This window comes from Pseudorasbora parva, chromosome 7, assembly GCF_024679245.1.
Source record: "Pseudorasbora parva isolate DD20220531a chromosome 7, ASM2467924v1, whole genome shotgun sequence".
Lineage (NCBI taxonomy): Eukaryota > Metazoa > Chordata > Actinopteri > Cypriniformes > Gobionidae > Pseudorasbora > Pseudorasbora parva.
The window spans coordinates 27,175,268-27,193,108 of NC_090178.1; the positions used below are offsets into that span (position 1 = coordinate 27,175,268).

General features: G+C 38.6%; 2 protein-coding genes across 3 annotated transcripts in view; one reads left to right on the forward strand and one right to left on the reverse strand.

The window, feature by feature from the left end:
- Nucleotides 1-367: 367 nt before the first annotated feature.
- On the reverse strand, nt 368-12,188 carry rabac1 (Rab acceptor 1 (prenylated)). Its single transcript, XM_067448871.1, has 6 exons — nt 12,055-12,188; nt 5,691-5,771; nt 5,277-5,489; nt 4,201-4,298; nt 1,346-1,447; nt 368-1,263 (listed from the first exon to the last, which is right to left on the reverse strand). Exons 2-6 carry the CDS (start codon nt 5,759-5,761, stop codon nt 1,175-1,177), a joined length of 573 nt encoding a protein of 190 aa, XP_067304972.1. The 5' UTR covers nt 5,762-5,771; nt 12,055-12,188; the 3' UTR covers nt 368-1,174.
- Nucleotides 12,189-13,717: 1,529 nt separating this feature from the next.
- dedd1 (death effector domain-containing 1) overlaps nt 13,718-17,841 on the forward strand; it is a 32,931-nt gene continuing 28,807 nt past the window's right edge. The window contains exons 1-3 of one of the 2 annotated variants that reach the window (XM_067448870.1): nt 13,718-13,922; nt 14,193-14,678; nt 14,778-14,897. In XM_067448870.1, the coding sequence (XP_067304971.1) occupies nt 14,213-14,678; nt 14,778-14,897 (586 nt within the window). In that variant the 5' untranslated portion in view covers nt 13,718-13,922; nt 14,193-14,212. The remainder of the gene's footprint in view (nt 13,923-14,192; nt 14,679-14,777; nt 14,898-17,841) is intronic. The other variant, XM_067448869.1, reaches the window with a different exon arrangement.

Genomic DNA, 17,841 nt, shown 5'->3' on the forward strand with positions numbered 1-17,841 from the left:
TATGTCACTGCAAACTACTGACTTGCAAAACTGGGCTGCCCAACACACACACACACGGGCACATCCGTAATGTCCCTTGGGTGAATGCTATGGGCTCACTGCAGTGCTCTTTCTCCCTCCCTCCCGTAAATGGAATATCGATCGCTGCTCTTGCCGCAGTGCTTAAAAGGAGAGAAAGATTGCACTCAAGGTCATCACTATGGCAACTTAAAAATTAGATGGACTGTCACTGGACTGCTGTCATAAAAACAGGCCATGTACATCAAATGTGTGTGATGTGAAAAAAAAGGACCCAAAAGATGAAACCAGACAATAAATCTATTTACTTTCTCATGAGCGGCCATTAAATAAATAATAGACTTAAAGGTATCATACAGGCTGAGCATTTTATTGCACTTCCCATTCATTGACAAAACAGAAGCAAGTTGTAAAATAAAAGACAATACATTTCCATAAAATGAGAAAATATAAAAAAAAAAACTTCCACTGGGAATATTGGCATTGATTACATTGAATAGCAATAATACACTATATTTGCTGACACATGCAGTTATTAAATCATGTATGTGATACTGTCCTAACAAGACTGATGTAACAACTTAAGAGATAAGGGCCCAAGACAAATGTGTGTGTGTAGATAGATAGATAGATAGATAGATAGATAGATAGATAGATAGATAGATAGATAGATAGATAGATAGATAGATAGATAGATAGATAGATAGATAGATAGATAGATAGATAGATAGATAGATAGATAGATAGATAGATAGAAGAAACTGTCAAGACAGTACATTCTTGTAGTCAGGTTTTCCCCCCACTATTTTGGATAAGATGGCATAACATTAGCTATCATCAGGATTGGGTAAATGGTGCCTCTAAACTGCATTTTTTGCTTTGAGTCACAGTGCATTTAGTTTGTGCTTTGATGATATTTAGGAAATAAATAATGTAACGAAATGAACATGATATCCAATAGGTACCAGTAAAGGCATTTGAGGTCTTTTAATGTGCTTGATCTGTTCGGGGTGATGTCCGTCTAACAGTCTTCTTTGCTGGCCAATCTGTGAATAAACTAGTATTGTCAAATTAGTGTAACCAATATGTGGCCATTGTAAATGATGAGGCCAGATATTTTCGGTTAACGCGAGCCAAAAGGTCAAAGGTGAAAGATTTAAACAGATTCCATGAGCAGCTCATCCATGTCAGACGACTCCAGCTCCCGAAAGGCCGCATGAGACCCGATGACAGCTAGTGTGGCACCTGAATAAAATGAGTCAGAGAGTTTCAAAAAGACTGTTTGGGGAAAGGCACAAATAGAATGAGATGAAGGTGAAAAACTCACCCAGTATCCAAAACACAGCAGATCCTGCCCCTGCCAGCCAGAACACAGGGAAGGAAACCCCTCCTGCTAAACCTAACTGGTGTCCCTGAGTCAACTCACGACCTGAGAGAAAGAAATGAGAGTTTGCTTAATAGATCATTAGAGCACTTGCATTACATCAAATACTTAGCAATTAAACTCTAGCACTATAAGCAAACAAATCAAATGACGTAACAGGCATTAATCATTAAAATTACATTTTCATTTCAAAATGCTCTGTCCACACTAGCATTTAAGCCTTTTTCAAAAGTTTCCTGTCCACACTAAAATGCTTGACATAAATCATCTTACTGCATATGTGTAAAAGAGAAAAAAAAGCATGCTGAGATGATACCGAGACCAGACTTTAACACTATTCTTCTGGCACAATCATTGTAATATCACACCACTACGTCCAGGTCACACTTAAAGGTGTTGTGTGTAATATTTATGAGGATATATCAAATAAAAAAATCCAATATAATATACACTCACCTAAAGGATTATTAGGAACACCATACTAATACTGTGTTTGACCCCCTTTCGCCTTCAGAACTGCCTTAATTCTACATGGCATTGATTCAACAAGGTGCTGAAAGCATTTTTTAGAAATGTTGGCCAAAATTGATAAGATGTTGGTCCTAGCAGTTGATGGAGATCTGTGGGATGCACATCCAGGGCACAAAGCTCCCGTTCCACCACACCCCAAAGATACTCTATTGTGTTGAGATCTGGGGCCTCATTTATAAACGTTGCATATGCACAAAAGGCGTACACCAGGCCTTTTTGCCATTAGTAATGCCCACACTGTGCCCTCCAAACAACATTTTTCTCCTCTTTTTCACCTCTCCAACGATAACTTCTACTTCACATTCAATGAAGTTACGTTTTTTCCTCTCTGTGTTTGCCATGATTTCGCAATCGATAAATATTAACTTGTGGGCATGTCACTGACTATTTATCGGCAACTATGGGCGTGACGTGAAGCCGCAAAAGCTGTGCTACATTTAAAATTGATTTATTAAGGTAAAACTGTGTAGGATGTGGTTTTATAAATCGGTTTTATAAATCCGAATATTTCTGTGCGTGCGCACGTCCTATGTTTCATCCATATGCCACTTATGACGCAAATCCTACGCAAAGTTTTATAAATAAGGCCCCAGGTGACTGGGGGGGCCATTTTAGTACAGTGAACTCATTGTCATGTTCAAAAAACTAATTTGAAATGGAGAGTTTTGTGACATGGTGCATTATCCTGTTGGAAGTAGTCATCAGAGGATGGGTACATGGTGGTCATAAAGGGATGGGCATGGTCAGAAACAATGCTCAGGTAGGCCGTGGCATTTAAACAACGCCCAATTGGAACTAAGGGGCTTAAAGTGTGCCAAGAAAACATCCCCCACACCATTACACCGCCACCACCAGCCTGCACAGTGGTAACAAGGCATGATGGATCCATGTTCTCATTCTGTTTACGCCAAATTCTGACTCTTCCATCTGAATGTCTCAACAGAAAACGATACTCATTAGACCAGGCAACATTTTTCCAGTCTTCAACTGTCCAATTTTGGTGAACTTGTGCAAATTGTAGCCTCTTTTTCCTATTTGTAGTGAAGGCGAGTGGTACCCGGTGGGGATCTTCTGCTGTTGTAGTCCATCCACCTCAAGGTTGTGCGTGTTGTGGCTTCACAAATGCTTTGCTGCATACCTCGGTTGTAACGAGTGGTTATTTCAGTCAAAGTTGCTCTTCTATCAGCATGAATCAGTCGGCTTATTCTCCTCTGACCTCTTGCATTAACAAGGCATTTTCGCCCACAAGACTGTTGTCTTTCACACCATTCTTTGTAAACACTAGAAATGGTTGTATGTGAAAATTCCAGTAACTGAGCAGATTGTGAAATGCTCAGACCAGCCCGTCTGGCACCAACAACCATGCTACGCTCAAAATTGCCTTTCTTTCCCATTCTGCCATTCAGTTTGGAGTTCAAGAGATTGTCTTGACCAGGACCACACCCCTAAATGCATTGAAGCAACTGCCATGTGAATGGGAGATTAAATAATTGCATTAATGAGAAATTGAACAGGTGTTCCTAATAATCCTTTAGGTGAGTGTACATAACTATGTTTTCAGTGGTGTATAAATCCGTTTATAATGAACTGTTATGTTTTTATTATATTAGAATGAGCCATTTTTATCTACATACACCATGGGTCCTCTTACAGTGGTCACCATTTTGTGCCATTATGTTTCTACAGTAGCCCTAAATGGACAAACTGCTCTACGGAGTGCTAGCTACTGTCTGCTGTCTCAGACAACGACACCTTTGTCCTGTGTCGGCCACCGTAGCTTCTCTATGTACTTCGAAAGGGAGCGGTGAGCGGTGGGCGTTAGATGCAGCTAAAATTATCACAATGCACCTTTATAATCACCCATCCAATGTATAACCTAAAAAGCAGTTGCAATCCACAGGACAGCAATTGCAAGGCAATTGTCTGTCATCTTTGCAGGAATGTAATATGAAGATAATTGTACAAAAAGTAACATTTATCTTGAGCAACACTGTAAAAGTGAAAAGCTCATACTGGTATAAACAGATATCAATCATTACAACATGCGTCACAGGACTAAACAACAACCGTGCATCTTTGTTTACACATTCTCCACAACAACATGAAAACTGTTTTTTTTTTCTTTCAGATGTATCCTCTTGGGAAAGTGTATGGACAGAAGACCAAAATGTAGAGGAAGGAAAAAATGCATTTTCAAAAGTATCTGGATTAATGTAGACAATGTATCCTCATATAGCCTTAAACTAAACTAAATCTCACTCTCTTACCAAAAACAACCAGCTTCTTTTCCAGTGTTTTCAAGTGGATTATGTAGAAGGCACCAGCAAACACTCCCAAAGCAATCAAGAGCATAGGGGAACTGATACTAAAGGAGAAAACAACAGAGAAAACTGTTAATTAGCTATTTATTTGAACACTTTAAAGGGATAGTTCAATTCTGTCATTAATTACTCATCATCATGTCATGCCAAACCTGTTAAGACTTTTATTCATCTTTTAGAATGAAGATCTTTTTGATGAAATCTGAGAGCTTTCTATCCCACCATAGACAGCTACGTAACTGACATTTGCTTCCAAAAGTTAATAAAGAGATTGTAAAACTAACCCATATGAATCGAGCGGTTCAGTCCAAGTTTTATAAAGAGACACAGTCGATTTATATGATGAACAGATTTAATTTACACTTTATTGAAACTTTTCAGTTATAGTAAACAGAAGACCAAGCATGTTCGCTTGACATGCAAGAACCAATGAGGTTCATTCTCGTGTTACGCAGCAGTTCAGTTGAGCTTCTGTTTATCTTCACTGATCAATGTTTATAGGTGAATAAAAGCCTACGTTAAATCTGTTCCTCATATAAAGCAATCGTGTCTCTTCAGAATATTTGGACAAAACTGCTCAATTCATATGGTTTAGTTTCACAATCACTTTATGAACTTTTTGAAGCGTCAAAGTGTCAGTTGAATAGCTGTCAATATGAAGGGACAGAAATCTCTCAGATTTCATCATAAAGATTTTAATTTGTGTTCTGAAGCTAAACAAAAGTCTTAAGGGTTTGGAACAACATGAAGGTGAGTAATTAATGGGAGAATTTTAATTTTTGTGGAGAACAATCCGTTTAAAACTTCCTGTGAGTGTTTTATGTGGTTGTGTGAATGTGGACCTTCAGAGAAAATTAAACACACACACCCATGTTGTGTACATAAGAACAGAGGCTTGTCTCTTGCATATTTATTTCTACAGTGGACCTTTTTATATTGTAAGCTGTATAAAAATTAAATCACATTGCTAAATATGACCTTATTTGTACTCAAAATTCATGATTCAGCAAGAAGTTCCTTACATGCAGTAGAGGATGAGTCCCATGAAGATGAAGGTGTAGTTGCTGTGATAAGTGTTCAGGTTCCTCACCACACGCTGGCACAGATCTCCAAAATTCCGAGGTTTGGAGAACTTGCGCTGGTCTACAAACCCGGCCCACGGACGGATGGACTTCCGCCTGCGGTCCACCCAATCCTTAATCACACTACCAGACAGACCTTTGGGCAGCCAAAGCCTGATGTCCGAGATAGACAGGAAAATATAATTATCAGAGTACTAATATAATATACAATAAAAATAATAGCATCATAACAGTCCAAGGTAATAAGAACTCATAAAACATCACATTCAACCATGTTTAATTTAATATAATGACAAACATGAATAAGAATGAAAGGAAATTATTGAGTGTATATTTCAATGTTGATAGACTCACCTCCCTACTACTCCTGCCCCAGGAAGCTGTTCTGCCTCAGTGCTAAAGGGGTCACTTGCTTTTCCATCCATATCAACGTTTCTAATAACACACAGATCTTAAATTAGCAGGAATAATGTTAAAGGAAGTCAATGTAAGATTGTGGCCAAAACTGGTACAGCAATCACTATCCCCTCTCCCCCTCCCCCTGACTCGAGGTTGCCAGATAGCCTGCAGGATCCAGCAGGAATGATGTAGCTGCAGCTGTGGTAACTATAGTATAGCTGGCAACCCGGATGCTGAAACACTTTGTGATTGGTAGATAGGTGGAGGGTGGTGCTTCAGGCCAAAACACATGTCAACATCAACATCAGTTGAGGGCTGCAACAACAACTTTTAAATGAGAATATCCTGTCCGGAGTACTGTTGTCAGTGATATAAGTATTTGAAATGAACATGATTTCTTAATGTCTAGTGACATATCAGCGCCATTTTATGACTAATTGAAAAACATTTCTTACATACAGTTCCTTTAACTGTTAAATGATCCATTTCCAATGTATTTAAGAATGCATATATTATATAGGTTCACTATACATTAGGGATGAAATGATTACCGGTTTCAAGATAAACCACGATAAAATGTACTGATGGTTAGTAATATTGTTTAAAATTCAATTATCATTAAAACTGTCAGTGATTATTTTTGAAAATAACACAGTTTTGAAAACTCGTGGTAAATCCTATCCAGTTTGGTGACAGAAAACGCTGTTTTCTGATTGAGAAGAGCACCGGGAGATTTTCCAGCCTTCTAAAAGTACAACATTTAAGGTGTGGCTATATTTTGACTTTTACAAAAGTCCTGAGGGAAAATGAATCGAAGATGCTCTGGTTACCCTATCTGCAGCAGAACATGCCAGAAGAGAAGAAAGTCACTGTAATGGGGAAACACTTCAAATCTGCGAAGATTTGTGAACGCAAGGCAGGCGGACTTTGAGCTCAATACCAAACCTACGTCTGGGAAATAATAACGTGAAGCTTGAGCCAAAGACGAACAAGCACGTTAAGACATGACTAGGGTGACATTTAAGGAATAATAATCAGGGCTCGACATCAACACCCACCGTTTGTCTGGTGTATTTCGGCTGTGGCGTGTAACACAGTCACTCACGTCGCTGTTGCTATAGTCTAGTCACCTACTTATTATAGGCTTCTCAAAAGCCATCTGTTATAACCGCGTTGCGCATTATAACCTATTGCACGTGTTTCTATTGAGTTTATGAATGCAATGTCTAATAATCATTCAGATAAACCAGAGTTTTGTTCAGAGCGCGCTCTCACTCACTGTAATCTGCAATCAAAGCAGAGATGATCGTGCGATGTACGCAGGAGATTCATTCAGCATACAGTCAGGGGTTGAATGTTTTTGTTATAGCCTATTTCAGCAGCGAAAATAGTTTAAAACAAACACAGCAGAACCATATCACTTCTCATATGACTGGCATAAAGTTGGCTTGAATTTCGAGATTCGCAAATTTATCGTCTCTAAAGTTACAACATTGGTATGCGCGTTTGTATAAAACTGACTGTAAAGTGTTTATCTAGGTGTCGGGTATAATGCACACCTTTTGGATATTTGATATTTAAAAATAAACTGTCAAATCAAATGAAAATATGCATATGATTTCTTTTACTGGGATACTGTTTGGGCTTGTACACAAAATATGCTAGATTTAAATGCGTCATAGCTGATGGGACACTGATGAGAATATTGCTTGAACATATTTATAGAGATAATATTAGAGATTGTATTTACACCAATTATTATTTATTCATTATGTGGTGCTTTGACGACGGCCAATAAGGAAATAAGGAAAATATATAATTTCCTTGAATACAATCTAAGGAAATCCCACAGAATATAATCTTGCTTTTTAAAAGTGCATAGAGCTGCTTGATTTATTTGTTGTTTGTTGATTTTCAAATATAAAACTTGGTTCTTTGGTTCTTTTTGAACAAAACCGTGATAATATTGATAACTGTGATAATTTGGGTCACTATAACCGTGATGTGAAATTTCCATGCCGGTTCATCCCTACTATACAAATATTAGTGCTACTATTCTCTAAAAAAGTAATTAATTACTAGCTACTGATTACATTTTTGACAGTGTGTTTATATTATCGTACTAATTAGTCTCTCTAAAAGTATTGCATTACTTCTTACTAATTACTTTTTAAAGGTGCCCTAGAATGAGTTGAAACAATATATTTGAAACAAATTGTTCTCTGATATCTACATAGAGGTTATTTGGCTTATTTAAGGGCAAACATTGTCTAAATACAGTTTTACAGGTCCATTTACATTGCTAGAAATTGTCCCTAGGATGTAATGCTCTGTTTTTGCCATATTTGGAACAGTCATGAATATTAATGTTGAGCTTTACTCTGATTGGCTTATTTCAGCAGCTCACAGCAGTTCAGTTGTTCAGCGAAGTGCTTCGTGAGTCTTGACCGTCCTGACCATAGACCGTAAAAAAATATGGACGACTCGACATCATCCGTTTCCGCTTGCCATATTTGAAGCTTTCAGGCGGGGGTGCACGGCGCTGACATCTTGGGACGGAGTCTGCGCAGTAGCAATTTCGGGACCGGAGTTGCGCAGGAGAGCGCAAGAAGTAGAGCAGGAAGGACAGCTGCGATATCAAAAGCCTGCCCACACTCTCACAGATGCAGAACAATTAATTATGTTGGTGTAAAATAAACAGTTATGGAAATGTAGAAATTAAAGCTAAAGCTCCAATCTGCTCCCATAAATTCCGAAAAAATTCTGTTGGTGCCTCAGTCACAACTTCACTCAGAGAAGACGTCAGTCTCAGCTGTCAATCATGACGTCACACCCCCCGTTTTTAAAGCATCAGATAACTAACTAAAACACAGATCGACTGAATGACACTTTAAGCAGAAAATCTCAAAAGGAGATTGCTAAAATGCAGCTTACTTGTTTATTGGTGTTTTCAGATCCGCGCGCATGCATATGGTTTCCAGATTGCAAATGTTTAGGTAAAACACTGGATAGTATACGTACTCTTTTCACAGAAAAGCTCTGAGTGGAGGATTTAAATGACTGAAAGCTGGCAACCGCAAGCACGAACGCTATTCTTTCTCTCCGACAAAACCAAAACCAGTATACTATCCGGTGTTTTGGTTATACATGGTACTTGGAGTTTCCTATTGTTACTGTATTGTTGTTTATATATGAGAAAAAGCTTAAAAGCTTTATCATATAGTGATCTCTTCAGAAGAAATTTTTGATTGACTTTAAATAGACGGACAAAAAAAATATTATACAAAAAATATCTATTTGACATGCAGTTTATGCAGCGTTCCCCACATTTTTACCTGATAGATCGTTGACAATATTTTCGGAAGATGAGCATGTCAAGAGTTAATAATTAATGCACGCCTCCTCTTGAAGTGACGAGCAATGCGCACTCGCCGTTTGCAGTGCATTAGAACTAGGGTTGGGCATCGTTTTGATTTGAACGATTCTGATTCCGATTCCGATTCTTACTTTCGATTCCGGTTCTTTTCGATTCTCGATTCCGATTCTTTGAGGGGTGGAGTCAAAACGTGTCACATCGATATTCAATGCTATTTTCAATACAACGGGGGGGGGGGGGGGGGGGACGCTACATATACTGTCAATTAGATATTTTTATATAATTTTTTTTTTTGTCTGTCTTTTGAAAGTCTAGGCAATCAAACATTTCTTCTGAAGAGATCACTTTATATGATAAAGCTTTTAAGCTTCTTCTCATATATAAACATTGATCAATTACTATTAAAATATCTCACAAACTTTTGTTAACTCAATGTATTTTTTACAACGGGGTAATTGTGTTGCAATAGTTTACACACAGCACAAGTAAGCTTGATTTTGAATGTTAAATTGAATAAACAAACATACATAGGCTATTACAAAAAATAGCACAAATAAATACAATAGAATAAAATATATAAATGAAATAGACTGCTTAATTTTTTCAGGTAGGTCTAACATTCAGGTAAGAAACTGAATAAAAAAACACAAAGTGGCTAAATAAATTTAAAATAACATTGGATTATGTTTTTGCAAAAAAAAAAAATAGTTTCATATAAAACCATTAAAGTTAGACAAGTTGATCAGTCAAGAGCAGTGTGATCGTTTGTCTTTTTGTAGTTTGACTTTGGATAACAAATGACTGCGGTCCCTTTAAGAACTGCCTCACTCATGGATCCTGAACACTGTTCCTGTTACTCATTCTTCATTTCTTCCTGAATTGTTTAAGACTGTGTTTACATACTGTTCAAAATGTGCACTGAGAATTTGTTTGAGTGTATTTGACCAATAATAAGCTGTAAAAAGAAGCGAATATTTGCACTTGTATGTCAGGGGCGGCTTTATTACGGTAGGCTATGTGTGTGCGTGCGCTTCAGATGTGAGCTTGAAATCTGCGGGGATTTCGTAGAATTATGTGCAATCCCGCGCGAAATTCAGACCGATCACACACAAACACTAACACGCTGTCGTAAGGAATAGTCCAGCAGAACGCGCGTCCGTCGTGTTCAGAGGTTAACCGGCTGAGTGAGAATATGCGGCTGCGTGTCAACTCGCTGTCGGTCAGAGAGGAGAGGAGAGGACAGCAGCTGGGATCGATTGTGTAGGCTGAGCAGGCTATCGTATCTTTTCAGATATTTCAGTATCGATATTTTTGACAACACTAGTTGCACTGTGCCGACCCAGGCTTTTAAAAGTGAAATAAATCCACACTTCAGAGCCGCTTACCGGGCTTCCATGACTAAAAGAACAAGCGGGCGCGCAAGCACCGGAAATCAGGTGGCCATGGAAACCAAAACTTGCGCGCTTGGAACCGAAGATCGGAACCGAAAATAAATTTTCTAAACGATTCCAATGGAATCGTTATTTTTTAAACGGTTCCAAGTTAGAACCGGTTCTCGATGCCCAACCCTAATTAGAACGTTGTTTTCACATCGCATCTGCGCTTCATTATAAAGGTATTTGCATACTGTGGTAAATACACAGTGTAGTAGATTATGGCCAGGGACAAAACCAGCCCGCGCAGTCGTCTCTCCATAGTGTTATTATAGTTTGCTGGCTTTGCCTCTTCTGTTGGAATTTTCCCACACGTAAATTCTGACCAATCGAAAAGCAGTTAAGGAAATACGCCATGGCCAATGAGTGATGTGGATGTTGTCACGTGCTTGCGTTTTGGTTCGTTTCAACTGGTTCGGACCAAAGCAATCAGTGTGGTGTGAAAAGGAACCAAAAAAGCTGAAAAATGCAACAATGTATAATTGTTTGCCCTTGGTTCGGACCAAATGAACCGAACTAGAGATGTGAAAGCACCCTAAGAATCGGAATCAGGATCATTACAATCAAAACTTTGCCCAACCATAAGGAATATGCTGGCCACTTAATTTTAGTAAAAAAAAAAAAAACAAAGAATAATAAGTTCTGTTGTCATATTAATTTTTTTTCTTTTTTTTTTTCTTTTTTAACCTTGGTATCGATTTAGTATCGGTATCGAGGTATTTTAGTTTGGTATCGTATCAAAGTCATAATTTTGGTATCGTGACAACACTACCTTGAACTGACTAAAGTGTTTAAACGGAGGTTGCATTAACATACATTTTAAAATAAGATGTTACATTTCGATGTTAAATCCATATATATATATATATATATATATATATATATATATATATATATATATATATATATATATATATATATATATATATATATATAATATTAGGGGTGTAATGGTACACGTATTCGTACCGAAACGTTTCAGTACAGGGCTTTTATAAGGTGCACGTGTACCACACGGTACAGAATGCAATCTTTAACAGTGAGTTCCCAATATAGCTTTCATCATTATTCTAGCTAACGTTGCCTCGCTTAGGAAAATCACTGCAACTGAGCAGCAAGTTATAAATGTTTTAAATGACATCATGTGAGCTAATGGAAAATCGATGTCACTCATGGGCTGGTACAGAAACTGCATCCACAACGAGAAAGAATCCGGATGAACAAGTTTGTTAAGCTGCTGCATTACGTCAGATTCGTCCAAAAACATAATAAATTAGGACATCTTACACCATTTAAAAACAAGATATTTCTGACAGGTTGGTACAAAAACACTCCGCAAAGTTTGTTTATCAAATATGTAACGCAAACGCGCTATTAAATAATGCTGATTTACGCCTCAACTATAAACAAATAATAAAAGTGAGCTTTTGAAAAGCGACAATAAATTCAGATATTGCTAAAAACAGTTAACTGAGAGGCAAATAAATCCTAAAACTAAATTATTACTCACATTACTTTCTGTAGATGTGTTCAGTGTTGATGAACGGCGGCGGATATGATGTGGTTAGCTGTTTACGTCGATCTTCTTCTGTAGACGTCATCATGAGTCGAACTTACGACTGCCTCCTAGTGACATGGACGAAACTGTCAAGGCAGACAAAGCGGTCTACGAGACAAAGCGGTAGTATTCACATATGAATTAAACATATAAAGTATTATATTGTATATTATAATAATATTTTATACGTAATATTATATAGCTGTTAAAAATTACGTAGGCCAGTCTAGGAAGGCTAAGCATTTATGGGTCTTAAAATAAAGGTTTGAAAATGTATGAATTAAGTGATGTGTATAGTGTTAGGTTTTACATTTTACAACATAAATGAAACACAACCATATGTCATTTTTGTAAAAAGGGAATTGCTGAAACGTTGCTGCATGTTTTACAACTGCCACAAGGATGTTTATGTGCTTGACAAACTGTTATCCTCATAAAGTAACTTGTCAGAAGCCTATCACATTTTTTAAATAAATAATAGTTTTTAAAATAAAGTCTAGGAATTGTTGTGTGGTGTTATTCCCTATTTATTTTACAGAAACTGGTAGAATTATGGTATAATTTTGATAATTTTCATTTGATGCTATTGTGAATAATTCATCATAGCAATATAGTTGTTTTGTGAAATGTATTTTGTAAAAACAAAATAAATCACAGAAAGCAAAGCAGATCTATATAAGCGAAACGGATGTATAGAATTTTTGAATCCTTTTCTTGTTGTCCAGAGTATATTTTTTTCATTTTATGCTATTATGAATGTAATAATTCATCATAGCAATAGAGTTGTTTTGTAAAATATTTTGTAAAAACAAAATAAATCACTGAAATTATTTTGCTAAAAAAAAAAGCTATATACAAAACCAATAATTTCAGAGCAAGAGCTCCATTACTCGTATGTGTTTCTAATTTCCCTTCACAATATGGCGACATTTTGCGCATGATCCAAAGACTGTAAAAAAAAATTATATCACAAACGTGACACGTGAATGGTTTGTTGACTTGAAGCCTCGATCTACAAATCATATGCGAGCGACTTTCCTCACACATACGACGATCTCCGACTGTGCGGGGATCAGTCCACGAAAAAAAAAAAAACTGTAGACGCTTGAGTGTTGTTTACCAGTTGAGTGGGTGGTGTTTTTGGAAGGGTCGGCAGTCGGCACAAGATTTATCACAATCCAGATAAACAGTTAGTGGTATAGGTAAGATTGCTGGACCTTAAATATGCGTAAGCCTATACAGCGAAATATAAAAATAAATAGATACAGAATACATTGTTGTAAACAACACAATTCCTACCGGAAGCTAATATACGATGATGTGGATAACAAGTGCACTCGTATGCTGTGTGCAGCATGTAACATTCTTGTGCGTCTGGTTTTATCCATGATTATTATTTTACGTCGAGTGTTTTGGTGGTTTTGGTGCAGTGTGATGTCAGGTCAGGTCAGTTCAAGGAAAAATCTAGTAATGGAGGCGGAAGTCAGCTGCAGGAATGTCAGCTGACATAGCGAACGCAAACAATTGAAAAAAATTTGGTCTTTCAACCGTATTATTTGGTCATATAATTGAATTTTTTGTTTGTTGGTTTATCAATAAAACATAATTGAGGGTCTTTTTTATCACTTCGGCTTTAGGGCTTCTGTTATCTTTTCTCAAACGTGACGTTACATAAGGAGGACACGTGACACTGCGCGAGAGGAGGAACGTTTGACAGCAGTTGGAAAGGCTGAGGGACGGACCGACGGACTGACTGAGGGCGGATCACCACAGAAACGCTGTTCGAATCAAAATAACTGCGCTGTTTCCACGACGAACGTGTAAATATCTTTCTGTGTAGTTTTTGTACTCATTTGAGACACAAACATTGTATTTAAACGTGTTATAGTAATTTTATTTTAATCCACAATCGATTCCGATAGCTAGCTCTTAGGCTAAGATATGTGAGATTTAGCGTGATTGTTTAACTGCTTTGTACTGTTCTTTTTATAATCTTGAACCCCAGTCTATTTTGTGTTTTAATCAGTATGTCCTTTATTAACTTTTAATTATATAACTCACGCGTATTTGTCCACGTTCTTCTTTACCAGACGCATTTAGACATTTCTTCATGGCTTCAGCGCAGTGCACTAGATATTCCCTTTACTGGGAGGAGACTGAGTGCATGAGCTACTATGAGATGCTGTCCCTCCATGAGATCTTTGAAATCGTGGGCTCCCAACTCACAGAGTCTGATGTCGAGGTGTTGTCCTTTCTCCTGGATGAAACCTATCCTGGAAAACATCCCCTCGATCCAGAGGGATGGACTGAAGATTTACCTCCAGGGCCTGATGGACCTCCACAGGGTAATTCTCCATCTCCTCGGCTTCTGAAGACATGGCGAAGAATACAGCCGCAGAATGAGCCGTGCCCGGTCGCCTGTCGCCACCGACCCAAGAGTGGCGTTGAACTGCTGTTGGAGTTGGAGAGGCGAGGGTACTTAAGTGAGGGAAACCTCAGACCTTTATTGCAGTTGCTGCGGATTCTGACACGGCATGATGTTTTGCCCTTGGTCTCACCAAAGAAAAGAAGAACAGGTGAGTATCAGCTTTAAAACTACATTACACTGTAGTGTAGTAGTAAATAAAACCAGTAATGTTTATAGTCAAATACTAATGTTTAACATGTGCTGTTAGTGTCTCCAGAGCGAGTGAAGATAAACTACCCTGAGGTGGATACCAGACAGGACACACAAATCAGCTCAAACTCAAATATACCATCCTTTGAAAACACACAAGACCAGCAGTGGCAAGCAGGTGAGCAGAAATTGCAGCTAAAAGCTCAGCCCATTCATTTATTAAAGTTTTTTTCGGTCTTTGTTTATTAAAAGATGTTGTCTCTATGTTTATAAGCCTTTTTGCCCACTCTTTTACAAAATAAAAACATTAAATCTGCACTGGGTAACTTTTGCTCGGGGTCCCCCTACAGTTGGGAAAAAATAATGTCCTCAATTACTGTCGTAAGCTCTGTCATCCTACAACAGCGGATGCCATCGCGCATGCATTTGTTGACATGACAACCCTGATAGCCTAGTGATGCAACTAGTGATGCACGGGTCGTCTCATAACCTGCGGACCCTGTATGTCTATTTAATGGTCGCGGGTGCGGGGCGGGTTGTAAAACTATATACAGTGGTGCGGGGCGGGCCAAATAAATTAATAAAAGTGGCCCCGTGGGTTGGTGCAGCACTAAGGCCGTGTGTCCACTGTCCACCAAAGCGTTTTTTCACGCTGCTGGCTGGCGTTTTCAATTGTTTTCAATGAGAGCGCCGCGTTTTTAGAACGCCTGGAGCGCACCGAGGCGCTAAGCGAGTTTTTTGCTGGTCGCCAAGAGTTGAAGAATGTTCAACTTTGAGTAAAAAAAGGCAGCGCTCATCACTGTCACTTCTCACCCTGCCGCCCAATCACAGTGGAGGAGGGGCGGGACAAACACAACACAGACCCACCGCCACATTCTGCGAGTCGTCATCAGATGACAACAAGCAATAATAACGGAACAAAATGATTTAAAACAAATGCCAGAGCAAATACTTTACATTGTATCTGCAATTTTATGTAGAATCAATACAGGAACAAACTACCTGTGAAATTAGAAAGACCTCCACGGATTTTCCGTTTCGGAAAATGATGTTCCGCCTAACGTTTTCAGCTTTGGTGGACACACGGCCTAACAGTTACACTGAACACTCCAGGAGGAGTTCACATGCCGGTGTTCTGTTTGCGTCGAATGTGAAATGTCCCAGGTACAGTCAGTGGCATATGTTTCAGCATGTCATATGAATATAATTTCATGGGTTTTATTTTTTTCAAACACGTTTACAGGCCACCGTCATTATAATAGTCTATTGGTTACCGTTTTACAGATTCTATATGATACTTCAATTCAATGTTTGAGTGGTAGGTAATCACCGTAACAAGCATGACAGCATCAGTCGGGCACGCCTCCTCCTTCTTCAGCTCACGCCAACGAGCAAACGCTGGTCCAATGTTGATCCTCGTCCTGCCTTTAAACAGATCACTTTTCCGTTTCCTCTTATTGCTTTCCTCCAACAAAACCTTTTCTTTTCTTATTTGTCTGTGCTGCTTCGGACATGACTATATTATCCGATGAATAAAGTTGGGCTCGCACATCCGAATTTAAGGAAGTGTGGGTGTTGGTGGAAGTGTCGAATTTTGTAGTTCTTTTTGTTCTCGGGTTACTACCCGAAACCCGAAGTTTAAAAGTACGATTAAAAACGAAACAGACCCCATCAACCTATGGCAGACATGACATTCAACCTATTGTAAGTCGATGTATCATCACAAGAGTCTTGAAAATATATTATGAAGGTTGAAAAGTTACCTAGTGCTGTTTTAAAAAATATTTTTTAATCATTAGCCGCTTTTCCACTGTCAGGAAATAATAGTGAAACAATCATAATTTACACACCCTCATGTTGTTCCAAACGTGTAAAACTTTCGTTCATCTTCAGAACACAAATTTATATTTGAACACAAAAAGATGTAGTTCTGTACTCTACATTGACATCTATGCAGCTACCACTTTGATGCTTAAAAAATGTCCTAAAGAGATTGTAAAACTTATTCATATGAATTGAGTGGTTTGGTCCAAAATTTCTGAAAAGAAATGGGTGAAATGCTGTTTCATGCATACTGAGCTTTTTACACTGTTAAAGACTTGGATTCCCATCCTAGACGTTTGATGGAGTATTTCTGTGTCAAAAATACTCCTTCCGGTTTCTCACAAGTTTCAGAGAGTTTTTTTTCAAGTATGGGTCCGCTTGACGTTAATAGAGCGGAAGGTCCTTGTATGGGCCGTACGGACTCTTCTCCCGGTTGGGTGCGCGCGCGTGACTGAGGCGATAGAGCAAATGCACGCCCATAAACACTGCTCTCAGGTGCAGATCCAGTCATCCGTGCAACACTTCTGTCGCACCGCGCTCCACTTTATTCCTATGGGTGACATCAAGCGACTTCAACGCTTCAGCACAGCATTCCGGGAAGGCAGCGCTGCATTTGAACCGATTTGAACGCAAAAATAACGAGAAGCGGCACAACATCACGCTTTAGTCGCGTTGCAAAAGTGGATCTCCACGGTCACTGCTGTCACAGGACTTCACGAAATCAAAAGTTACCTAAGAAGTGTATTTTTGATGGCGCGGTGACGATAAAGGTTCGCGGTCGTGCTTTAGAAGCAGGCGGCGAGTAAAACTTCTTCAAATGTCTATGCTTTTGGCTATTGTCGCGTAAGTAAACATCAGTAAACGACACGATCGTGTATAACGTTAGTTAATTTATCAATGGAGCGTGCGATCTATGGTGTTTGTTTAAATACATTTGTTTAGCTGACCAATATAGGTGTCAGTTTGTTTATTGTAAAACCACCCAAACATAAACCTAGCGTTCTCACAAAGCGTGCTTCGTCATTCAAATGCGCTAACGGTTACTCCATTGTTGTTCTATGTATATTGTTACATTAGTCTGATGTGCAAAACTGTTTTGCTTGATACTGCTAAGGTTTAGTCGCATACAATAGTCCATAAAACAAATCATGTCCTCGTAAACCCACACAAATGTTGACAGGCCACTAAATACAGTACATACCACAGAAACGGACATCCTGCTGTTGTTGCTTCCCCTGTTCAATTTAGTTCAGCCTCCGGATCTGATTCCGGATCATATATGTGTTAGTTGAATCTGA

Bases quoted from the DNA above. Each gene is read 5' to 3' on its own strand.
- rabac1 (XM_067448871.1), bottom strand. From the start codon at position 5,761: ATGGATGGAAAAGCAAGTGACCCCTTTAGCACTGAGGCAGAACAGCTT. The intron at 1,448-4,200 runs GTAAGAGAGTGA...TCTTTCTCTCAG, and splicing joins AAAGAAGCTGGTTGTTTTTG to GTCGTGAGTTGACTCAGGGA. The intron at 1,264-1,345 runs GTGAGTTTTTCA...CATTTTATTCAG, and splicing joins TGCTGTGTTTTGGATACTGG to GTGCCACACTAGCTGTCATC.